We start from the raw sequence: 27,077 nt of genomic DNA, 5'->3' as shown, positions 1-27,077 counted from the left end.
TAGCTCATTTACTTATAGATTTATACAGGGGGTAGAGCAGAGAAAACAAGTGAATAATTTTGTGCCGAAACAGGGGATTCAAAAGACTCAGAATGTATGCATTCTGTTGCCAAGGCTCTGCTGCTTCTCCTTCTCTGCCCCCACCCCTCCTCCTCCTCCTCCTTATTCTCTTTCTTCCTCTGACAAGAATTATGACTGTGACTATGATTATCACAAAAGAAGAGGATACAGGGATGTCATTTACCCATTCCAAAAATATTTATTCACTATTCTAGGCGAGATTCTCTAGAGCCTAAGGATTGTGAATAAGACAACATTCCTCTTACAGGAGCTTAAAAATTCCAGTGGAAGAGCAGAGAGTAACTGCACAAAGAGATGCTGTAATTTCAGAGGCCGGCAGGTGCTACAACAGAAATTAATAACCAAGATGACTAAGAACAATATTCACTGTTACTGTTTAGTCACTAAATTGTGTCTGACTCTTTGTGACCCCACGGACCATAGCCTGCCAGACTCCTCCGTCCATGGGATTTCCCAGGCAAGAATACTGGAGTGGGTTGTCATTTCCTTCTCCAGGAATCTTCTCAACCCAGGGATCGAACCCACATCTCCTGCACTGGCAGGCGGGTTCTTTACCACTCATCCACCAGAGAAGCCCAAGAATAACCTAATATACCTGAAATTTGAAAGAAGGGCGATGTACACAAAGCTGGGGTGTACAAACTTTCCAGGGGTGGTATGTACAAAGTTCCTGAAGCAGCAAAGAGTCTGGTGCATCTGAAGTACAGGGAGGCATCACAAGTTTGAAACACTTAGTCCTTAGAGTGTAACAGTTTCCTAAAGGAATCAAGAGAAACTTTTCAGCATGGGCTCAAGGCAGCATTAAGCCCAAGCATGGAGGCCCAGAGAGCTTATCTTTGGAAGGTTCCCCACGTCTTTTGGAAACAAAGGAAAGGCTTATTATCCAGGCTTTTGGTGGTATACACCCTGCTGCTCGCCTGACAGTTGTGCAAGGTCTTCCTTGAAATACCCAAAAGGATCTCCCAAGAAGATCAATTGATGGATTGTGCTGTCCGGGCTGTCTGAACTGGGACAGCCAAATCTGATGACTCGGCAGGCAACTCTGTCAACAATCTGCTCATTGACTGAGTTAGAGACAGTCCCTTCCTGTCTCATGATGTTACTTGGTCTTCCTCATCATATTGATTGACCTTGTAAGATTCAGAACCAACTTTCAAGGGCTCAGTGAAGCGGCATGTTTGATAAGGAGAGAAGCTACCTAGAATTCTAAGCATGGGACTTAATTTTGCCGTTAACACAGATTTTTGTTTTCACCTCCTGTTTCATTTTAGATTTTCTATTCTTTCTGACACCAAGAGGAGCTCCTTATAGAAATCCACTGTAGATAAGATGACTGACATCTATCCAGGGAGACTGCTGCAACAGACAACCTGCTCCTACTCCAGAAGGGCTTCCCAGGTGGCACAATGGTAAAGAACCCACCTGCCAATGCAGGAGACGCGGGTTCAATCCCTGGATTGGGAAGACCCCTTGGAGAAAGAAATGGCAACACACCCCAGTATTGTCTGGGAAATCCCATGGACAGGTGAGCCTACCAGGCTATAGACTACAGGGTCACAAAGAATTAGACACGAGTTGGCAATAAAACAACTCCAGAATTGATCAGCAGCACCACTCTAGACACTCTCAATGACCATGTCTCTTTCTTAATTATCTGAGGCTAGTGACAAGTAGGAATCTCCTGTCTGAGCCCTTCAAATAAGCTATGTTTCTCCACCACACAATCCCTAGTCCTGCCTTCCAAGGCTGCCCAGTCCACTCTCTTGTTCCATGGTCACATTTGTACTGTTCTCTTTAAATTCTTCAAAGATGATTTATAACAAGTGTCTAATGATTGCAAATCTTCACCCTTGTAGTTCTCATCTTACTGGTTGCTTTTGCCAACCGTCAATCATAGCAGCTTGTTTCATTTTGTTTTCATTGATTCTGGAATGCCAATTTCCGTTCCTTGTAACTTTATCTGTGGAAATTTTTTGAGGGCTGTGTTTAAAGTGTATTCTTCTAGAGAAAGTTGGTATTTGCTTCTGCCAGGTACCTGACAACTCACCACCTAGAATGACTTACATAAAATTTTGAGAAAGTAATAGAGATTCTGATCTCAGAACTGAGTGATTTTGAGACTGTGGTTAGAAATTCTTAGTGGCAGAGAAGGGGTTCTTTTTTCCTTCTTTGAAAAACCCAAGGGGATACATTTCTATTGTTTCTCTCTATATGAAAATTTTATTTTCTTAGCCCATGCCTTCAAAGTGTCACCATCTGAGTACCCAGGTTTTACACTGAGGCCCCTAATCTGCCTGGCCATCCATCTGGGTCACAGACTCTGCCTCCTGTTCCTTACATATTGTGCCATTGAGAACTCAAGTCTTGGCCATGAGGAATCTGCAAACCTATCTCCAGTCTATTGTATTTTTGTCAATTCTTACCTCTGAGTAACTCCTTTATATTCTTGTGAGTTTATCCATGCATTGAAAAGACTTCTAAGAAATTATATCACCAGGCACACAGGTGTAAAAGGAAGAAGGGAAGGGGCTGGAGGAGAGAGATCGAGCCTGATTGCTCAGAACTGCTTTTCTTCCACAGTGAAGTCACCAGTAAGCTCCTGGAGTTGTTATGACTTCCGTTACTCAGACTTAACTCATTATAGAACTAAGACTGGAAGACTCATTTTGATGGCAAGGCTACCTGTTTAAAATCTGCTAAACTATCCACAGTAGAGAACAAAGGAACATTTCCTGTAAGAAGTACTTTTCCTGGCCAAGGAGATTGTGTGTGACACTGCACAGAGAATTGATCTTAATGAGTCAAGTGAAACAGAGCTGGCTAGACCCATCTGTCCTAGGATCCTGTGAGCCATTTAATTGTACGTATGAGCTGAAGACACATAATAACAAATATGTATGGCACACTGTATATTTCAAAGGGTTTAAGTTCCCTACCATGACAACTGCCCCATACCATGAGTCCTTTAAAACCAAGGAGACCAACCATGTCCCCACAGCGTGGATGTTCCCTGCAACTGGCCCCAGAGGCACAGTGAGACTGAGCCCAGGTCACCCTAATGTCAATCAGCAACCTGCCAGTCTGGCTCTGCTCCTGAAGCCTCTTGGAACATTCTCACGCTCTATGGAATGCTTGAATCCAGCACAGTATCTCTTACACTCTCACCTGTATGATTTCCTTCTAAGGAATATGTTACCAGCAAGACTGGACATTCTCCCACCACCTGTGCCTGAGTGAGTGCCTGCCAGCATGACCCCCATAATATTTCCTTGGCTTTCTGAGATCCCATTCCAGCAAAGGAATACAATAATAATATATGAAGAAGGAATCGAAAAAAGAATAAAAAATTGCAAGACACTGTACTAGTCCCAGTGTACCTCTAGGAGTCACACTGAAAACTGCACGAAAACGGGCCAATAGGATTGCAAATGCCATAAGTTAAAGACAGAAGCCTCATAAGCTATCCAGATGACTCCCCACCCCAAGCATATTTCATTGGAAGAGTAGGTTCAAAGGATAGATTTAGATCTGAGAGAAAGGACTGGTAAACTAGACTTACTCTTTCAATGTCTGAGTAAGAACCTTCAACTGAAAAGGAATTTTAAAACTTCCTTTTCATGGAAGCAGATTTTAGATGACAAGCATAATAGCACAGATGAATTTCAACCTCAAAATTTACAAAGATGTGGGCACTGGATATATTTGAAGGCAGAAAGAAGAAAAGAAAGTGAAAATGACAGTTGCCCATTCATGCCCCACTCTTTCTGGCCTGAATTCTCCAGGCCAGAATACTGGAGTGGATAGCCGGTTCCTTCTTCAAACCTAGGGATCAAACCCAGGTGTCCAACATTGTAGGTGGATTCTTTACCAGCTGAGCCACAAGAGAAGCCCAGAAAGAAGAAAGGGGGAAAAAGAAAAGTCTCCAATAAGGAAAAGGCAAGGAAAATCTTCTCACTGAAGACACCAAATTCGAGATATCAGGACTTTTTCCCTTGAATGAGGATATCAGTTTTACTAAGATAACTCTTACTTTCCCCTTAAAATGGAGGGCCATTATGGGGCTGTGGACAACTTGAGGTCATATACGACTCAAAAACCTTTTTTACCATTACTTTCTACTCTATTTTTAAGCCAAACCTTTTAATAGAAAAATTCAGAATCAGCCAAATTGACTTTCATGAATTTCATCCTTTTACATGATTATGTAAGGGGCAGAAATGAGAAGGCCTAGATAATACTGGAAACAAATTTTATGTTTAATCAGCAATTACTCTTATTCTTATGTATTAACAACTATTCCATCTTTCTCCCACTTTTCTATTCAAGAGAAATCCAATATTATAACAATTTCTATGACAAAGTTATCTTTCTGTGATGTTTCCTTCAGAAGCTTTCAATGCCTTCTCTGGGATCTGGGTCAAATCTAACTATTGAACTTGCCCACTAGCTGTCCTACACATTACCAACTTACAGAAATTGTGATAAATGAAAATCAAATCTATAGAGAAAATCAAGTACAGAAAAACATTCCTAGATAATTTTAAACCTCAGAGGCATTTAAATTTTCTTTAGTTACAAAATGTTAATTGCACAAAATTTTCAGGGAACCCCTTAAGCACAAGAACTGAGAAGCCATGTTCTCCCCGTCTTCTTACTCTGTTCCTCAGTCACGCTTGGGATCTCAACCACTCGTCTCTCCTGCCAGCCCCAGAAGCCTCGCCTACTTATCTTTTCCAGCATTCTTCTGTAAAAACACTCTCAAAATGAATTGCTTCTATATGAATTATTGCATATTTATATAATAAAATGCTATGCAGTCAGTCAACATAAGGTTTGAGAATGTTTATTGTTATGGTAATGTAGTCATAATATATTAGGTAAAGAAAATAGATTACAAATCACCATTTACAAAGAGTCCATTTTTAAACTCCAGGCAAAACATATGTATGTCTCTGTAAGTATAAATATATCACTCATATAAGTTTAAAAACATTGGAAAGACACGTACAAAATTATCAATGAAGATTATCTTTAGAGGGCGAGATTATGAACACATTTTTGTCTTCCATCTTTTTTATTTTCTCAATGAACATATATTTCTTTTGCACTATTAAAAAGCAGTGTAAAGCCCACTCTTTTCAGAGCTCCCCAGGCCCTGGACATCATTCTACATGTTCCTCATGTTCTGCTGTATGCTGAAGCCTTGGTGGGGTATGGATCCCAGAAGCTGGTTGGCAATGACAATTCTGAGGTCTTATGTCAGACCTCAACCCTTCACAAATAGATTCCATCTGGAACTCCTTTTATGTTAAATGACATTCTATAGCAAAAGCTATGACAATGACCTTACTATAAGACACTTACAGTAAGTATATATGGCCACATGCACTTTTAATATGTGCATTACGCTAGTGGTTTACACACTGTCCCCAGGGATTCACTTAGGTGGTTCAAGAAGTTTGAAAAAAGTTAATTCAATTATTTTGTAAAAATATAGAACTTTAATTATTCATAAAAAAATTAAAAAGTACCTGCCACACTTTAATATTGATGAGATCAGAAAGGCATTCCTTTATGCCACCTAAGTCTCTGCCATCATTATGCAAAAAATCTTTAATTGTGCAATTGTTTAAGAAAACTGTAGCTGTGGATTAATTTTCAATGAATAATCTAGAGCACACAGTGTTTTTGTCTGTGTACTTGAACCAGGCAGTTCAGCATCACAAGGCACAAGGTCCAGACATATCTACTTACCACATTTCCTCACCAAAGCTGAAGAATGTACAAGGAAGTACTGGATTACCACATCTCCATATAGTTCTGCATTCATTATTTAGCACTTAAAATAAGCATTATATCTTTTACATTTATAACAATGGGAATCATATTTGGATAGTTTGGTGATACAACTTGAAAATGAAATGTTTCTATTGAACTCCTTTTTCAAATTTAATCAGTCCTAGCACAGTATTCAGACATTACAAAGTGAGCTGTTTACAAAGTTTGCTATATCTGAGGAAATCAGAATTTTCTGTGTAACTAAAACTAGACAAGATATCAAAACTGAAGAGATCATATTACAGTGTCTATACAACTGCAGCGGTCAGTCACACTGCCTGATGTCCATTCTAAGGCCATAAATAGTAAGAATCTGAGCACTTTGCTACCTCTTGGCACAAACCACCATCCTGAATGACTCAAGGGCTCCTCATCTGTCCTTCTGCTTTGTTACCTTTGAACCCCTATGGCCTGTCCTCAACATCTAATTCAAGGCATTTTCTGCCCAATACGCTCCAAAGGCCTCCCATTCCATGCAAATAAAAGTCAAATTCTGAATAATGGCTTGCAAGGCACTGTAGAGTCTAACACCTTGTCCCCTGGGAAGATTCCATCTGCTGCTACACCTCACTCACTTAGAACAGCCACACAAGCCTCCCCAGGAAGGTTCCTCAAGAGCCCAGCATGAAGGGGCATCTCCCAGGACCGCTGCTACCAGTGTCACCATTCCCACATCGAACCACTGGTGACCCATGCCTCTACGGGAGACTCTCTAACACTAGCAGGCCCAGGAAGCAACTTTTTGTGGATGCAGCTGGACACTGCCATGCTTTCCATCCAGACAAATCTATAACTGAAGATAGATTCAAGTGCCCCTGGGGCCCAGTCCAGTGAAAGTGACCAGATCACGCATGTCCATCAAAGGCACAAGCTCGCTTCATCTCCACCCCACTGGTGTCAAGTGTGAACATGGGTCCTAGATTTTCGGACTGTTTCACTGTATAAGGGAAACAGAAAGTCCTTATTTTTAATGGAATCTCCCACAATTAAAATTTTGGCAATTCAAAAATTTTAAAAATCAAGAGCCAAAAAAAAAAAGAGTTTGGCACTTTCCCACATAAGTTCAAATAGACTAGACCTTGCTGCTCCTACCAACTCAAGTGCAGTCTGCTCCCTCACCTCTGGAAGATCTTTAACCATGTGTCATCTTCTTAGTGAACTTTTTCCAGGTCATCCTTACAACTATACTCCATGCTGCTGTTTCCTAGATTTTATTTCCATGTTTCACTAATCACCATCTGAGATAACTCTTGCTCAAATGACTGACTGATTGATGGTCTGTCTCCCCCACCTAGAATGTAAACTCCATGAAAGCTGAGAATTGTGTCTATTTTTTTCCCTTCTATAACCCCAGAATCCTAGAACAGTGTCTGGTACAAAGTACCAGGCACACAGCACATATTCATTACATAAATAGAGGTACTCTAAATTCAAATCCATCACAAAATTCTTATCAATAAAATACCCTCTTTAATTGTTTCCTATCCCGGGACCACTTTTTAATTTTTTTATGAAAGGGAGTTTTACTGCCACCAAAAAAAGCTGCATAAAATTATAAGTTCCAGATGCAAAATTATATATTCATTATAATTTGAATCTATTTATAGTACTTAGCATAATACTGCAACAACCACCCTGATGGCAATAATCCAAAGGTCACACATCCTTTTGAACAAGATTTTCCCTCTACCCATTAGTCTCCACATACGTACAATAATGTTCTATTTAAAGGGACACTATTTTTAAGACTCTTCTTGGGATTACATCATAAGCTTGATTAAAAAATAATTAAGGCCACCAAGGTCTTTCTTAAAACCATTCCAATAGACTTTTCTAACATTGTCACACTCTGTGATCATAAACTGCCACATGCATCTGTATATTCAGTCCTTTTTTCTTTTTCAAAAAACTGTTTCTTTTACATGCATGATTTTGTTATATCTTCAAATCACACACATTCATTAACTTGCATATACCTTTAGGAAACATTTAACAAACAACTGATACCCTTTTGCACTCAGTATATCCACACGCTAAGCAAGGCTCATGCCCCACGAGGATGACTTTCTCCTAATTATTTAGTGTACAGCTCTTGTCTTCAGTGTTCATCTCCCTCCATTTCATATCATTTGGCATGTATGTGTATGATTTTAGAACACTTTCACCTTGATGAATTAAATTTTCATCAAGAACTGATCAGGAGATTTTTAAAATCCAGAAGTGTCAGTTCTGTCTATAGCCACACACCCTGAATATGTCGAATTTCATCAGAAGTGTCAGTTATGTCAGTTTTAAAATCTCTTCTTCTCAACATAATTATTTCTTCATCCTAATGATATTGCATAGCATGTCAAGATGAAAATCTGCAGTGAAAATATGATACCTTCACTTCAGAGCTAACAAAATTGCAAAAGAAATATAACAGCATAGTCACAACTGACTAATTTTTTGGTTACCATTAACTACAGCAGAGGTTTTAGCTAAGGCATATAGATGTGTCGTGGTTTTATATTAATATATGCTATATCAAAAGAAATATAAATTGATATGTGGCAGTAGAAATGAGTGCACTAGACATGGGTTATGAAGCTGGTCTAGATGCATCCAATTTTACCTTGAAATCACCAAAGAAGTGTGAAGGTAAAGTAAATTTTATGCACTTTATATAAAAGTCAATAGTAGGTGTTTTATTTCAGCCTTTGATCCTGGTGGTTCAAAGTGAATAGAATTTGCACACTTTAAAATTTAAGCCCTATACCCACCTACATATTATCTATAACTGTATCAAAGTAGAAATCAAATTTTCAATAAAAATACAAAGCATTCCAGCATCACAAAGTTGTGAACAGAAAAACAAGCACCTGGAGTCAATAAAACACAAAAAAATCCATCAACTCTGCTGAACTATGTGAGTTTATACCAAAAGGAAAAAAAAACACTTGTGCTTGACAGGATTCGAGACAACAAACTGAAAATTACATGTCACATCTCGATCAATTCTTCTTTAATCACATTTTGTGATTAAAAGAGCACAGAAACATACTTCTTGTTTCTGATATATTTATATTGAGATCTTAACCATCCCTCCTGATCTCTGCAGTTTCTACTTTTGTCTCTGGCAGTAATTCTTCATTGCTAGAAATACCAGCATGCCTTCATATAAAACCAAATTCCACATATAAATCATTAGGCTGTTGCCATTCTGTTAAAAACAAACAGAATCCCAGATTTTATAAGCCCTCTTTTCTTGTTATTCAAGATTCTCACAGGATGGGAGACACTGATCAGAGTTTCTAGCTCTACCCTGCATAGCACCCGTAGCCCCAAATCCCAAAAGTATTGGCCATCCTGATCCAACATAGGAGTCCTCATAAGCAGCTGGATACCACGTGAGTCATCCACATCTTATTCTTTGTGTGCTGAAAATGGGCACGTCTTCAATATCAAAGAATCTGAAGGTGTATGGAAAGGAAACAGATTTGGGTTTTTATAGAGCATTCAGCACCGTTTTGTTTTTTAGATCAAAGTTCTGCAGAAAGTCTGGCAGAGGTAGCTCTGTGCCTGTCATCACTGACTCCTGGCTTGACCCAGGGGCCTACACACTGGTTTGGGACAGGAATGGTAAGGAGGGAAGGACACGGGTTGGCTACTCTCAGTCTTGCCTGGGGTTGTTCCAACAGGACCCAGGGTGAGTTTCAAAAGATGGGAGCAGATTTTCAGACTCCCCATTCTCTACCTGACAACTACACAGGCCATTCCTTCAACATGTAATGGCAAGGCCTCACTACATTTTCCCCCTTTATGCTGAATTCTTCCCAACCCAGGAGTCCAGAACATGAGGAATGCAGATCATTCACAGTTACAAGCCCTGGGCATCAACAACATCACCTCTGCTGAATACATAATTCAGTGCTTTTCAAAACAAAGAATATGATTTCATCTCCTTCATCTGGTTTAGCGGTCTACATGAACTATCACATTTTATACCTGTAGGAGAGAACAGCTGTTGTCGCTGCTGCCATATGACTAGGTATTACTAATATCCACTTGAAAACTTTAAGACTCATTCTCATAACAATTTCTAAATGCACAGTGAATCAATCAAGTTCCCCCAAATTCTATTACAGTTAGAAGTTTCCACCTTAACCAACTCGGTCCAAACATGTGAGAACGTGTATTTCCTAATGCCTCTTAGGGGTGAAGATTAGCCATCCATAGGCTGCCCTTGATTTTGACATTACTCTGTGCAAAGGACTTCAGTATATCCTCAGTTATTTCCAACCTCCATCTGCATTTACCAACAGAAAACTTTCCTCAGTCAAAGGCAAACCACTAAAACGACCCAGAAATCACTCAAGTAAATAACCAAAGTTTTCCTCTGAAACCTCTTCCACCAATCTCGTTCCTTCTGCCAACGCGTTCTGAGAAATCAAGACAGAGCTCTCCCAAAGCAGCTCTTGGATTTCACCTGACCGACTCTCTCGGGGCATCACCCGATCGCACACCGGAATCTCCCCCAGCGGTCGGCGCGGGCCCGAGAGCCCAGGACTTACGTTGTTCATGTACTCGCTGAGCAGGTCCTGGAGCGCCTGGCGCACCGCGTTGCACTCGGCCACGATCCGCTCGCGCCGGTCGTCGCGGGTGCACGAAGAGTCGGCCATGAGCGCGGCGCCGCTAATGATACTCTCCAGGCGCTCCTCCAGGGACGGGCGGAACCGGGCCTCGCTGAACGTCATGGGGTCCAGGATGATCTTGTTCTGAAAGGAGCACAGTGCCAAAGAAATCAGCAGAGAAGAGGCAGCTACCTTTGTACCCTGATCTCGAAAACAGAAATTTCTGAGACCAGGAGGAGACACTCCCTGGAGAATAAACCGGCTGCTTAAAGACTAAAGTGGCCTTGACACAGTCTCAACTTTCTGTAAGACACTTTGTCCTGAATCTAATCTTCAGAGGGAAAATGCCACGTTTTGTTTTAGCATGTGTTCTCGGGAAAGGCTGTATCAATGGAAGGGTTTTCCAAAGAAACTGTGACACTTGTTTGACTTTTTATTTTTTATTTGTAGGCATCTAAGAATGCACATTTCAGTGTAGCACTTTGGGAGGCTATGAGAAGACTTTAAAGCCCTAGCCTAGACTAGAACACGCTATGTAGCAGACAACTTGAGGATGCATTAGTGGTGACTTGTGTACCCACTGTGTCCCCCTCATTAGAAGCAAAGGGTCCCATGGGAGGATGCTGTTTGAAACCTGAGTAAATAGCATCCAACAGGCATATACATTACAAGTTATAATACCTTCCACTAGGAACTAATACTTGGCTACCTGATGGGAAGAACTGACTCATTGAAAAAGACCCTGATGCTGGGAAAGATTGAAGGCAGAAAGAGAAGGGGACCTCGGAGGATGAGATGGTTGGATGGCATCACTGACTCGATGGACATGAGTTTGAGCAAGCTTCCGGAGTCAGTGATGGACAGGGAAGCCTGGTGTGCTGCAGTCCATAGGTGCTGCAGTCCATAGTGCCGCAAAGAGTCGGACATGACTGAACAACTGACCTGAACTGAGGAACCAATGTTTTGTATAAAAACTAGATTTCTAGAAAAGGATTCATAATGTGTGTGCATGTATCTGTGTGCGATTTGTAATAATTAACTGACACTATCCAGATAAAGGCACTAAGATGTTCCAAAAGAGCTCAGATAAGGAGAAAATAGAGATGTTTCCTAAAAGGATGATTCACAGAGAATTCAGGCTTAGCTCTGACCCTGTCAAGTCTAAGGATCCTGGAAACATGTAGGCAGAGATGTGCAGAGGTGCACAGAAATATCCATCCAGAATTCAACAGATATATCAGCCTGTTTAAAGATCTGAGAATCATCAGATCTATGTGAGTGCAAGGTAGTGAATGGTATGCTAGCAAAGTGAACAGATAAGAGCAGACCTAAGAAGGCCCAATTAATCCCAAGTTACAAAGGTTTACAGAAAGACAAAAATCAAAAAGAAGACTGAAACTACAGTCAGATAGAAAGAGCAGAATCTGGAGAACAATAATTCCAGCAAGTCAAGGGAGCAGAAACACTGATGAAGTACGCGGTAACCAACTGCAGGAAACAAGAGAGACAACATTGACATTGTCCAATGGTTAGTTTCTACTGGGAACCCCTTTTCTGCTCCGAACAAGGAAGACATCCCAGCAACATTAATCAAAGTGAAATGACCTGTTGCAGAAAATGGTTTGCTCATCTTCACTGGAGGCGTACACTCAGAGATCCAAGGACCACCATGGTGGTGATGGAGTAAATGGTCTTCCAAATCTAGGATCCTTTGGCAGGACTGCCTTGCCATCCTTTGATGTCATATATACATATATCTTAGAAAACACAATTTATTATATCTACAAATATAATAAAGCAAATGAGAGTAGGTGGTTATATCATTGCCCACCTGCTGAGTACACAGTATTTTCCTACTAGATTGCTTAGTGCTAAAAAGAGGGCGAAGATCATAAAAGAAAAAAAAAAGAAAAGAAAAACACTTTGGGTAGAATTTTTTCCTAATAGGATATAAAAGAGCTACTTAGTTATTACAAAATAGATTCTGGTATGCACTCTGGGAAAGCCTGTCCTAACTCTCCAAAGCATCCCTAGGTATTTGAGGCGGCGGGGGGGGGGGGGGGGGGAGGGGGGGACTTCCCTGGTGGCTCAGAATCTGCCTGCGATGCAGGAGACCTGGGTTCGATTCCTGGGTCAGGAAGATCCCCTGGAGTAGGGACTGGCAACCCACTCCAGTATTCTTGCCTGGAGAATTCCACGGATAGAGAAGTCTGGCAGGCTACAGTCCATGGGGTCCCAAACAGTTGGATATAACCGAGCAAGTAAGCATGCATGCATGCACATGCTCAAATGATCCATGGCTCTGATTCTCTGATTCCTGTTAAAATGCAAAATTCAGTAACAGGGAGATCCTTTGAGCACAAGATTATTACATCCCGAGGAATGAATGAAGCAAGTGGTGACTTAGAAGGAAGCACTCACTAAACACAGACCAGGTCTGAGGTCCACTGGAAATTACTCATTGCTCAAAGTTCTCTCTTCAGTTCAGAGGACGAACAGGAGATATGCTATTCTGTGATAGGTTTTGGCATAAAGACTACCTTCCCATTTGCATTTTCTTAGATCTTAGAAAAAGGATAATCTTTACTTAACTCAGAATAGTGTTACTCAAATCCTGTCCCTTGTGCCCAAGTAGCCTTCCAAACAGTGTCAAAAAATCTCATGGAAGCCTCAGGATAGTGGATGGCTTTGCAGCTAGAGGTGTCCTGCCCCTCTTGCCATCTGTTCCAGAGCTGTGTCTGCAAGGACTTTTCCCAGAGGGATCCACATGTGTTCCCTTTCTCTTTCTACTGCTTTTCAGATGATGCATTTATAATTTTTTTTTTTTTACCATGTAACATGCACTAAGTACTGATACTCTAATTAAAGAAATACCTAATCAAAATATAATTAGGCCATTATCCTTTATACAGATTACTGATTTTCGAAGTACTCTTTTATAGAAACTCCTCTTAACGTAATACAATGAAAAGTATTTGTTCTGCTTTGAGGTTTCAGGAGACTCTTCAGAGTTATATATCAGCTTGAGGATAGATTTTTACTAAACTTTTGGACTAAAAATATAAAGAAATGCCAACTTGATAGAAATATACTGAGGTGAATTTGAACTCAATAAAGGCAACTGTAAAAGTTTCTCTGCAGAACAAAGAAAATGTACTATTGTCACTATACTATTACTTCTTAAAGTATTTTCCATGGAATCTGAGCCTAGAGATGTAATGTTTGGATGAAAAAGTAAGTTTTCCTGGCCAGATATTTTTTGGAAATACTGTATGGCCCAGGATACATCAACATATGAAATGCTTTGGGGAATTCTGCATTAAAGAAGTCAGTTTACTGCAGCATTCCTCAAACCTATTTGAGCCTAGAGGGGGTGCCCTTTTAAAATACATGCATTATCTATGAGAGCCTAAGGAACACACTTTGGGGATCGTGGCAAGAGAAAATTTACAGCGGCAGCAGAATGAGCTCCAAACCTCCATGGCCCGGGGCTGTCATCAAAGTAAATGCACTGAAACATTGAGCTTGAAAACCTCTGCATAAAAGTTACACTATTCATCATATTTCTAATGGAATTATCCATTACTTATAGATCACAGGGGAGAGGCTTTAAAAAAAATCTCCCTGGAAAAGAAACAATAAATTTACAGTATTTCTATCTATATACATGGTGGAGATGGGGAGCACCATGATAGATATGAAAAGCTAGAGGGGAGAAGCCTCTGAGGGGAAAGAAAAGGCCTAAAGGGCAGTACACATGTGCATGTGCATCTGTGTGCGTGCGTGTGCATCTGTGTGCATGCGTGTGCATCTGTGTGAATGTATGTGTGGGGGAGGGGTTGGCTGTGTGTGTTCATCTATGAGGGGTGGGTTCGGGTTGTGTGTAATGGGCATTTGGATAAACTGGGGGCAGCAGGTATGGATTGTTGGTGTGTGTGTGTGTGTGTGTGTGTGTGTGTGTGTGTGCGTGTGTGTGTGTGTGTGTGTGTGCGTGCGCGCGCGCATGTGTTTATTTTCAGAGAACTGGAGAGCTCTCAAACAGGCTTTAGGAAATCAGAAAAGAAAATGAAAAAAAGAACCAGATGAAGTCAGGGGCTTAAGGACTAGAGGATAACACCATCTACTGTTGCTTAAGTGATAGGAAAAAAACAAACTCCTAGAGCTGGATCCTGAGCAAGAAATTCAGAGAATGAAAGTCTAAGATGAATGAAGGAGGAGCGCTGCTTCTGAATTATTTGGGAATGACTTTAAAAAGAAACACCTAGGCGAGTTCTCTTTGCTAGCACACTTGGGGGTCATTTCACATCAGTTTATACATCTTATTTTCTAGCATCAGCTCAGCGGGTCTTTGCCTCTCTGTGCGGCTGCCCTCTACTGGCCAGAAGGCACTCGGCAGCAGCAGCAGCACCCAGGATCAAACCCAGGGCCCTGGCCACTGCGGGAACATTTCACGGGCAACATGCAAGCACCAAACAGAAAGAGCAAGGCCAAGGCTTCCCGTCTCTCCCTTTAGGACAAACATGTGCTTCCACAGGAGGATTTTATGCTGTTTCCAAGTGTACAGGCTTATTTTTTTTAGTCCACTGAGATTTTACATTTTAAATATCTAAGTCCCTTATTTGCATTCCTAAAGCTCATTTAATCTTTTTATCCTTTTGATATTTTAGTTCATCTTATATTGTCATTTTAGTTCATTTTAAAATTGTGGGACTGCATTTTTTTACTTTATCTTTTTCTTCTGTTTTTAAAATAAGGCTTACTTTCTTTTTGTCTTGTCTATTTTCAGATCCTTTATAATAATTGAACTGCATATTTTGCATAATATTTTGTGCTTTGTGATTTTTACTTATTTGTATTAACATCTTTACTTTAAAAATCACTGTTTTCATTCTGACAGTTTTTAGAGTGGTAACTAGAAAATATGACCACAAAGACAGAAGCCACAATAATTCACTCCCGAGAAAAGGGGGCTAGGATCCTCTTCTACCATCAAGTTGGTGCTATAATAGTCTCTCTCATCCTATGTAACTGATTTCCCGTTTTTTTTTTCCAATGTTGAACTGCATAAAAGTTTTTAACTTGAAATAATTCAGGAGACCATATATTTTGAAACTACTTCCAAGAATAAAACATTCATCTGTACTCAACCCACATACAACTGTTACAAGAGCACTATTTTTAAATCACCCCTATCATCCATTCTCTTTACAAGGAGTCACATGATCTAAAATTTCAGGACTATACCCAGATGCTGAGTTATACTTGCTGCAAGCTCTGACACCATAGGGGGCAGCAGAGAGACCTCTGTCAAAGCAAGAAGGTGAATGCAATTCAAATGGTTTGATAGGCCCACAATTCTGTGCCCATGATATTACCACTTCCATCTTATTAAAGAGGAAGATGGTGACAGATATGTTTCTTCCTGGACATCCAGCTAGGAAACAAAGACACCTGGCTTTGAGCACAGGGTTTTAGACTTTAAGTCTAGTGTTCCTTCCACTGTTTCAGACTGCCCATATTCACTTAACGTGAGTCTAACAAATCATAATTATAAAAAGTATATTTCTTATTAAAAAAATAAGTTCTCTGAAACCAAATATAATGGTATAAGTATCATCCATCATACTATCTTCTTTTATGGCATCTGGGTTAACTTGCCCTTCCCATGGGTAGTTGAAAGTACAGCCATTAATTCAAGAAGCAGGGGCCAGTTACTTTGCCCCAGATCAAAGAATCCTTTATTTCAAGAGGTTCACTGTCTAGTCAAAAATTAAAAAACAAAAACATGTTGAACCAATTGTAATTTGAAAAATATACTCATAATGTTAAGGAATGACTAAGTGATGGGAATCTGCACAGTTCAGAGGTGGGAGGTAGACACAGAGATCTTCCTGGAAGAGATTACTCCTTATTTGAGACATAAAGAGTGACAAGCAGTTGACCAAGCAAAATTAGTGGCAAAAGAGGCAATGCAGACAGAATAGGAAGTGGGAACAAATGCACAATATAGAAAGTGTATCACAGTATACCCAGTGTATCAGAAGCAATTTACTGAAGCTGAAGTGTTAAGTCTGAAATCACAGGTGTGGTGTGCCATGATGGGGCCCTAAGCAACTCTCTTTTAAGAGAAACTTTTGCATAAACATAGCTAACTGACCATATCCACCTGCTGCAACTATAGATCCACCAGTCTCACAAGGAGTCACATTTGACCCCAGCAGCCCCTGTCAATCCCAGAGCCATTTCCTGTCTAGAGGTGACTTCTTGGGCAGGCAACCTCTGCTCTTGCTCTAGCCTCCTTACTGGCCCAGGTGAGACCCACTCAAAACTGTGCCAAGGCTCTTCCTATACTGTCCTCTCTTTCCTGCTAATTTCACAGGTAGTTGACATGCATTGCAGTTAAAAAGCTCTCTTGGCCTATTTCTGCTGGTTCTCTCCCACCTAATCCTCCAGAGACAGGTCCTTTATTACACATCTAATCCCATCTGTCTTGGGATTTTTTTCTCCAAGGATCCAAATGGACAAAAAAGGAGACAAAGTTGGTGAAGAGAGCAACAGCCAGATCTGAGGAGCCTTCTCTGCTGTGTTAGGATGCTTTCACTCTGTAAATGCCCCTTCAGACACCGGAGAGTCATCAAGAGTTTGAAACATAAGAGTGACATAATACTGTTTGGTTTTAGAAAGTTTTCCCCAGCAGTCAGGGAAGTCAGCTTTGGCAGAAGGAGAAGGCCGGGAGCAATTATCAAGCCTTCAGAACCCAGAAGAAAGATGGGCTAAGTACAAGACTGTGTTTGTATAAAAAAGATTAAGGGCATTGTATTGGGACACATTGAGAATGTGAATCAGCAAAATTTGGAGATATATTGGCTATAAGAATGTGGAAGGAGTCAAGGATAAAACCAAAATTTCTGGCATGAGTAACATCAAAATGCACACATCAACCAGTTCTATCCTGGGCCTCAGCATCCTATTTTGTAAGTAAAGTTTTACTGGAACAGTCAGGCCCATTCATTTACATACTGTCTATGGCTATTTTCACACTGCAGTGGCACAGTTTAAAAGTTAGGACAGAAACTGTATGGCTCACAAAATTTGGGATATTTCCTGTTGACTCTTTAAGAAAACATTTGCTGATTTTGAACAACTGTGATAGGTAACATAAAGAAGAGCAGGTCTAGAGTGTTTATGATTTATTTAAGTAGAAAAGTCTGGTGGAAAGTTGATTATAAGTACTGATACATGAAAATGGCCCAGCTATAAAGTGGAGGATCATTAGAATAAAGACTGGAGTGGAAGCCAGGAGAATGGATGTCCTATCCCAAGGAGATGGAACAGAATGAGATCAGTGAATCCCAGACAGACTGGGAAACCCTTAATATATCACAGAAAAAAAGTCCACAAATGACATGATAAAGAATGGTCAGAGAGATCTGATCAAACCTAGACGTTATGGCCATAGTTTACAAGGAAGGATACTAGGAAATTTTATAAAACGGGTAAATAAGCTCAAGACTGAAAATGTCCGGTGAAACTAAAAGGTAGGAAGTTATCAGTGGCAAATTTTGTGCTTCTATGTGTATATCTGTGTGAATGTAATATTTATTTATAAATAATTTAATCCATAAGCCATATCAGGCTCAATGGAAAGTAGTAGCAATTTATTTAACTGAATAAATTGGAGATGAAACAAACATATTTTCAAATTCATAAAAAAGTTTCAAATTCATAAAAAAATTTAACATTTTCCAGAAGGTTCTAAAAATAACTAGAAAACAGAAAGAACTAAATGGTATCAAATTAGGAAGGAGAAGATAAAACTACATATGTCTGATTGCAGATGTTATAACTGCTCACTTAGAACAAATGAGAATCAACCAAAAATTTATTGCAAATGAAAATTTTTAAAAATTTATGAAAGCATTTATATTTATATGCAAAGTCAATTGCTTCTATACCTACAAGACCTATCCAATTGGGAAGAGCAAATTTATAAGGACAAGAATTACAAAACAACACACACAGAAAAACACACTTAAATGTCAACTAGATATAACAAGAAATGTGCTGAAGAAAGGTGAATGGTGTAAGCACACACTTCAAGCACAGGGCAGAGGTAGGACTGTAACACACATCCCCTAGCTCTGGAGTCAAGTTCAATGGAATGGCCATTTCTCCATCTTAGACACTAAAGTAGTGTCTAGTAGTAGTGTAATGTAGTACACGATTCTTTCTACTTTAAGAAGGTATGGAAAACAGTGAATAATGAATCAGAGAGATGAAAACTCACAAAATGCTTTGGGTTGTTGTTCAGCTGCTCAGTTGTGTCTAACTCTTTGCAAGCCCATGGACTACCACATGCCAGGCTTCACCATCTCCCGGAGTTTGCTCAAACTCACATCCATTGAGTTGGTGATTCCACCCAACCATCTCATCCTCTGTCGTCCCCTTCTCCTCCTGCCTTCAATCTTTTCAGCATCAGGGTCTTTTCTAATGAGTTGGCTCTTTGCATCAAATGGCCAAAGTACTGGAACTTCAGCTTCAGCATCTGCTACTTTGTTGTTGTTTAGTCGCTAGGTCGTGTCCGATTCTTTTGCAATGCCACAGAATGTAGTGTATCAGGCCCCTCTGTCCATGGGATTTCCCAGGCAAGAATACTGGAGTGGTTTGCCATTCTCTTCTCCAGGGGATCTTCCTGACCCAGGGATCGACCCCGGGTCTCTTGCATTGGCAGGTGGATTATTTACACTAAACCACCTGGGAAGCCCACAATGCTACTTTAACCTACTTTTATTTTGTTGTCTATCTCCAACTGCATAGCAGGCATTATAACATACTTTTTCTACCAAGACAGAATTCAAATATTTCTTAGTCTTTCCTGAGCTATGAATTAACCATCTTATAGTTCTTACCTAATGGCACTCAAAGCAGCAACTGAGCATGATTGGTGGAGGTGGTAAGATCAGGAACATAAAAGTAATATATTTAATTACAGTTATGTCAGTAGAAAAGCTCCAGCACACACGTAACCCTAATGGAGTGGTTTTATACGCACAGATTACGTTTCCAAGATTTTTAATGCACAGCTGAAGAAAGTGAAGGGTTTGTTTGTTTTTTTTTTTTTTTTTTCCCCCTTTACTAGCCAAGAAATTACTTGCTAAAGACTGGGAGAAAAATCTTATTTATTATCTTTAGATCTTCCGGGCTTTCAATCTTAATTAAACTCTTTAGAGAAGTACTTAGTCATCTCAAATGCGTACAGAATTTGCAAAATGCCAGAAAAGACAACAACAAAATGATTTAATCAATTGCTTTCCTAGCTCTAATCTTATAAACATGGAAAAAGCCAATGCTAGTGGTATGAGTAAGTTCTGTGTTTCTTTGTTGTTTGTGACAACCCTGTAAGATAAACGTGCCCTGGGTTTTTACTACCCACAAAGTTCAAAGCAGCAACTAAAGAAAAATAATAAATTGTGCTGTTCTACCTCATAAACACCAGACCTTCACCACCTACTGTCCAACATAGCTATTTCAAATCAAACAAGCAGAAGAAAGAATAAATGTCAACATGCCCTTCTACAACCATTCACTTTCATTTTTTAAAGATGTCCAAAAAAAAAGTCTCACAGAGGAAGGTAACATTAGTCAAAGTCATTCTTCTAAAGGAATATGTCATTCTGGTCTGGAGTAATTAAAGCTATGCAAATCAGAAAACTTAAATGTCAACGAATGTTTAAAGGAGGGAATATTTCTCCTTTAAATATTCTGAGACTTTTCCTGGAATTGGCAACAATGCACATGTCTTAACCTGCCCCCCCCCTTTTTTTTTGCACTTTTATCATCACTTCATCCTATTTACCTCTGTGTATTTAAACTGTGCTCTTTGTCTTGTCTTGGGGTATAACTGGGTAGGTTTTTTGGTTTCATTGATAAAATAGCCTTTCCTTCCTTCCTTCTTTTTCTCAAGTATGAAGTTCAGGAGTTTTTCTGTCTCTTGATGCATGAAGAAGTACAAAGCCCTGTGGTCTGGAGTGAAGGGTTCCCTAGCCTGGGTGAAACATGAAAATGACTGAGTCTTCCCAGAAAAATGGAAACTTTGGTTCAGTTCAGAGCTTTAGGTGGCCGTGGTCTGTCAAAGTCATCCAGGTCATAGAAGTCACAGAGAATTTCAGAGTTGTCAATATCTGTTAAGGCATTTAATTTTATTCACTGTATTATTTTGCTGCACTGAAATAATTCCAAACAAAGCAAACAAATGAACAAGTCCCAGCAGTATCTATCAACCAATCATTCACTAGATGGTAAGACAGCATCGCCACTCAATGTCCATGAATCTGAGCAAACCCCAGGAGACAATGAAGCACAAGGAAGACGGGTGTGCTGCTGTCCATGGGGTCACAAAGAGTTGAACATGACTTCGCTACTGAACAACAACAAATCGTTATTTTTTAAATGTCTATCATGTGTTTGTGAGCTCAGTTGTTCCTGACTCTTTGCGACCCTATGGACCGTAGCCCACCAGGCTCTTCTGTCCATGGAATCTTCCAGGCAAGAATATTGGAGCTGGTTGCCATTTCCTCCTCCAGGGGAATCTTCCCAACCCAGGGATTTAATCGGCATCTCCTGTGTCTCCTGCATTGGCAGGCGGATTCTTTTACCACTGAGCCACCTGGGAAGCCCAAAATGTCAGCTGTATCAGTTTAATATCTAATAATCCTTCAGGCAGTCTCTTCCAGTCTCCCATTACAGTGTCTATAGATAGAGGGGGGGAAAAGGAATTTTATAGCCCCGAAAATTGAGAATGAAAGACATCTAGTGATAATGAAGCATGGTCCTGATTCTGATTCTGAATGCTGTAAATCCTTCTATTAAAGATTGAAGTCTGAGATAAAAGCATAAATCAAGACCATTTTAATACATTAACCAGGGTGTCTAAATCAAAAGTATGTTATTTGTTTAGTTTTAAACACTAATTCTCCATGTGGTGCATCAATAATTAACACAGATTCATTTTCATCTTTTTCATTCTTTGCCAAGCTTCTCTCCCAGTGTGAATCTTTCTATCTCTAAATACAAAGTTGTTCATGGCCTAACTGGGGTAACATTTGAAATGGAAAATACTAAAGGTACTGAGTTTTAATCACCTAATTATTTTTAATTAAGCTAAGAGAAATTCTAAGCTTCATTTTTGGATTTGCTTTAATTTTTAAGATTGCATTTTAAAATCAATTTCTTAACACTTTCTTCTCAGGCATATACTTAAAGATAAACTAATTATACCATTTATAATATACTTAAGATATTATTTATAATTAAACAGTTTAATTGGAACTAAATGACAAAGATAATGACTTGATAATTATACAGCACTTTTTATTCTTAGATATCTAATGTTTTTTGAAAGAGAACTCTATCCAAGACCACATTAATTTCATTTTAATTTCATTTGAGAAGAGAGTCTGCTATTTAGCAAGATGAAATTATATATTTACCAAAGGCAATGGATTAAAAAAGCTGGGTGAGGAAGTCCGGCTGTGGACTCTTTGTCCTGTATGTTTTGATCTTATGGAAACCAGTTTCATTATGCCTAATTCCATTATCTGTGTATGTTGCTGAGTTGTTACAAGGAGTTCATGAGCATAGTATCAAGTTCTGACAAGAATAGTAGTTAACAAATCACAGTGAAGCAGGGCAGAGGTATTATCCTCTGCTTTACATTATGGACTGATCAGAAAGCAAGTGTCTAAACTGTCTTTAATCAAAATGAGCCTTTAGAGGGTAGTAGAAAAAAACAAAACAAAACTGATTTTACTCTTTGGCTGAAAACACAGCATATTATCACTTCAGTCACCTTAACTCTCTACATTGTTGACCCTATTTTTAAACCAGTCCTTATCCTCTTTGACTTCTGTGTGAAGTATTAGTTGCTCAGTCCTATCTGACTCTTTGCGACCCCATGGACTGTAGCCAGCCAGGCTCCTCCGGCCATGGAATTCTCCTGACAAGAATACTGGAGTGGGTGGCCATTCCCTTCTCTAGGGGATCTTCCCGACCCAGGGATCGAACCCAGGTCTCCTGCACTGCAGTCAGACTCTTTACAGTCAGAGCCACTTCTGGTGACTTCTGTGTAGTACTTAATACAATTTACCATCCACTCCTTAAAGTAAGCTCACCTGTGCTAAAGGGCTTCCCTGGTGCTCAGAGGGTAAAGTTCCTGCAACGTGGGAGACCCAGGTTTGATTCCTGGGTCGGGAAGATCCCCTGGAGAAGGAAATGGCAACCCACTCCAGTATTCTTGCCTGCAGAATCCCATGGACAGAGGGGGCTCCAAAGAGTCACACAGGACTGGGCAACTTCACTCCTTGTGCTAAAGGAAACCATGCTTTACTGTGGGTCTCCTTGTACCTCTCTGACAGCTCCTTCTCTCCTTCCTTCCCCAGTTCCCCCTTGATCTACATGAGCAGCTGGCATATCGCAAGGTCCTGCTCCTTGTCCTCAGAAGTCTTCTCAATGCCCTCTTTCCTGGAGACATCTCTTACCCAGGCCACTATCTAGTCATGAACAAGAACTCAAATCCCATGTCCAGTCTTGTCTCTTGAGGTCCAGGCCCTTCTCTATAGCCGCACACTGACCATTGCCAGCTAGATGTCCAATTGTCACCACAAGTATAAAGGAACTCTTCATCTTCCTCCAAAGTTTAGCACCCTCAGTCATATGGAGGAACAACAAGCAGGAGAGAAAAACAGGAACCTAAAATCTCACTTCATCCTCCTGGTTCGCTAGTGAGAGATTAGAACCCATGAGAAACCCTCACTTGACAAAGAAATGAAGTGTTGCTCCCACAGGCCAGGTGCTTGCTGAGACCACACAGTAAAACCTTGAGGAGTCATTCTGGCTCTGAAGCCCGTGTGCTTGCAGCCTCATTCTCTCAGGCACTTCTATTTAAAGATCAAGCATTCTCATAATATATTCTGTTGTTTAGCTGTTCAGTCATGTCTGATTCTGCAAGCCCATGGATTGCAGCATGCCAGGCATCCCTGTCCTTCAAGATTTCCCAGAGTTTACTCAAACTCATGTTCTTTGAGTCAAAGATGCCATCCAACCATTTCATCCTCTGTCACTCCCCTTCTCCTCCTGCCCTCAGTCTTTCCAACCAGGAGTAAAATGGTACAGAGGTGGACAGTCCGGTTTAAAATCTTGGCTCCAATTCCTTCTAGCTGTGACTTCTAACTGAGCAGTTTGCATAAATAACGAGGGTCTTAGTTTCCTTATTTATAAAACAAGAATAACAGCAGTATCTATAGTGTAGAGTCACTGAGAAAATAACATATGTAAGGAGTTTAGAATACGACATGGCAAAGACGAGTAATAAATTTTAACAATGAAGTCATTTAAAATAACTCTTTCAATTACTTTGAGTGTGCTTAGTCACTCAGTCATGTCCGACTCTTGGCAACCCCATGGGCTGTAGCCCATCAGGCTCCTCTGTCCACGGGGATTCTCCAGGCAAAACGCTGGAGTGCGTTGCCATGCCCTCCAGGGGATCTTCCCAACCTAGGGATCAAACCCAGGTTTCCTGTACTGCAGGCGGATTCTATAGTTTCACTGTTACTCCACCCTCTACCCCATACTCAGGCCATTGTTGTCTCTCATTTGCTCCATCATCAAACTCTAAATTAACCTCCTTTCTTGAATAAATTATTTTTCCCTAACAGATCATTCTTAAAATTATTCTGAGACCTTCTGCTCCACTGGTCCAAAACCTTCAATGGTTGTCAAACTACCTTAATCATCAACTACCTGACAACTTAGAGATACCACTAATCTTACTTGGCGGTTCTCCAATTCTATTTTCATCATTCCTTTTGTAAGACTTGTCAAAGTTCCCAAAGGACCTTAGCAATCGGTTGCATTTTTCATCCAACCCTCAAAATTGGGATGTCATTTTCAGCAAGGACAACCTAAAGAATGTAACTTCATATCCATTCACTTCAAGTCTCAGTGACCTTCAAAATTCTCTCCAGTCTAACTGCAATATCTGCCTCTCAATGTCATCTCCCAGGACTCTCCCTAGAAACTCTTGGTTTGAGACGAGGTGGTGCCTGACTGCCACATTCCACCTCCATATGCTTTCATGGGTGCTACGATATTAATTCTCTTTTGAAAATTGTGGGCCTCCCTGGCAGCTCAGCAGTAAAGAATCCGCCTGCTATACAGGAGATGTAGGTTCTATCCATGGGTTGGGAAAGTCCCCTGGAAAAGGAAATGGTAACACACTCTATATTCTTTCCTGGGAAGTCCCATGGACAGAGGAGCCTGGCAGCCTACAGTCCATGGGGTTGCAAAGAGTCAGATATGACTTAGTGACTAAACAACAACACTGATTATTTTAGTACCTTCCTCCCCATTGCTTGTCTGAAGCCCATGTTGACCCTATGCAGGGCAGACTATCTTCAGCTCTCTGTATACAAGACTCTCTTCTTATGTCCCATTATTTAATTCCTTGTCATTTACCATCCAGCTTGCCCATTTGGCTCTTGTCTTCTTGTCTGACATTACTATGCATCATTAGTGGGAGGGGTGTGTGTGTGTGTGTGTGTGTGTGTGTGTGTGTGTGTGTTTAACACAGAGACAGAAACAGAGGGTTAGGAAGAGACCAACAATTAGGACGTTTTTCACCTGCATTTTTGTATCTCCTACTACACCCAGCTGAATGCTTTGCACATAAGTAGTTGATAAATATTTGCCAATTAACAGATTGAGAATTCCACAGACAGAGGAGCCTAGCAGGCTACAGCTCATTGGGTCACAAAGAACTGGACATGACTGAGCAACTTTCACTTTACTCACTTACAAGAATAATATTTTTAAATAACTTTAAAAAACCAGCGCTTATCAATATGTTATATTTCTGTCTAAAATCCTCTCCTCCTTTACTTAAAAAGTAAAAATGGCAAGCAACCTGAGAAAAGAGTCAAGAAGTGACATGAACCCAATAATCTAGCAACTGAATAATTAGTTATTGGATTGTCAATGGTTTAAATTTTTCTAAGTTTAATAATAGGAGAAACAAACTTCTAATCCCCAAATTAGTTTTATTCTATGTCTGTGATTTGGAATGTTAAATTATCCACTTAGAAAGTCAATTTATATTTCTCAGAAGCAATTATGACTTAATTGCTGTTATCAACCTAATAAATTACTAGGTGATTTCCACAAACTGGTTATACACTCAAATTTCATGTCTGATGAAAGAATAATTGTACCAATATTCTGCAAATATGAAAAGGAAATTGGTTCATTGACCACGAGGGAAATGCATACACCTTGAGCATAAACTCATCTATCTTCTTCTGTCTACTTTTAAGCATGCAAATTAAGATGGGAAAGATACATTTTGCCTCTCACAGGAGTAATGCGCAATACATTAATTGCTTTTCAAGAAACACAGCATGGCCTGACAAATATTCTTTGTACTTAATGAGGATGTCATGTTCTCCTTTGAAGTCTGGATTTTGATGTGAACCCATTGATAATACTTTAAATCATACAGAGTCTCTGTATACCACTGGAACACAGACACCCGAAAAGTGTTAACCCAACTAAGATGATAATGGATGCCCTTTGGAACACAATAGAATGCTTATGAAGGAGTGTCATGTCTCCTCTGGGGAAATTGATATGGCCACAGTGCAGAAGGCTGAGAAGAAATTATTGGAGGATAATCTCATGAGCCACTAAGATCAAAACAGTGAGCATTTTCATTTGTGAATCCTTTCAACAAATGTTTATGCTCACCGTACTGATGGAAGTATGAATGAGACCTGGTCTCTGTCCTTCTGGTGTTCACATCTATAACACAGAACTGAAAACAGAATAATACACTTACTACTAGTATACTCAATGTCTAGTAGTAACATAAAAGGAATAGTGGTTTAGTTAAAAGGAAAATTAGAGAGTTTCAAAAAATAAAGCACCTTGGTAAGAATGAATATAAATTTATTAGGTTAAAAAAAGGCAAAGAAGTTCAAACAAAGAAAGTGTCACGAGAGGGAATGTGTGAAAGAAACAGCAATAGTACATCTGAAGAATAATAAACAGCTAATTATATGACAGGACATGGAACAGAAGGTGAGAAAAAAGAGAATCTGAGATAAAAGAGGAAGTCAGGGTCCCAATGAAGTGATCTGATGCCATGCTAAGAACTTCAAACTATATCCTGGAGATGGAATTTCACTGGTAAAGAAAACATAATATCTGATTTGCATTTTGGGAAAGCTAGACCATCAGAGGTAATGGGATAGAAGGCGAGCAGGCAGAGAAAGCAGTGAGCAAGTTATTTCAATAGTTCAGGCCAAAACATGGACCTGAATAAACGGTGGTCATAAAACATGAAGGAGAGAGGGTCCAGCCAAAAATTGTAAAAGGAAGTGAATTTACAAGACTTTAAGATTAACTGGAGAGGAAAGCAGGTAAGAGTAAAACTCTCAGCTTTCTGGATTGAATAACCACATACATAAATGTCACAGTTTAAATTAAGAACTACTA

At 40.0% G+C, this 27,077-nt stretch overlaps 1 protein-coding gene across 4 annotated transcripts in view; it reads right to left on the bottom strand.

Moving 5' to 3' along the window:
* CTNNA2 (catenin alpha 2) overlaps positions 1 to 27,077 on the bottom strand; it is a 1,156,373-nt gene that overhangs the window by 816,533 nt on the left and 312,763 nt on the right. For 3 of the 4 annotated variants that reach the window (XM_065927273.1, XM_065927275.1, XM_065927276.1), the window contains exon 6: positions 10,473 to 10,676. In XM_065927273.1, coding sequence (XP_065783345.1) covers positions 10,473 to 10,676 — 204 coding nt within the window. Of the gene's footprint in view, positions 1 to 10,468; positions 10,677 to 27,077 lie in introns of all 4 variants that reach the window. The other variant, XM_065927274.1, reaches the window with a different exon arrangement.

The sequence above is a fragment of the Muntiacus reevesi genome, chromosome 3 (assembly GCF_963930625.1).
Source record: "Muntiacus reevesi chromosome 3, mMunRee1.1, whole genome shotgun sequence".
Classification (NCBI taxonomy): Eukaryota; Metazoa; Chordata; class Mammalia; order Artiodactyla; family Cervidae; genus Muntiacus; species Muntiacus reevesi.
Note: the sequence above shows the minus strand (reverse complement) of the source record. Positions and strands in the feature narration are given on the sequence as shown.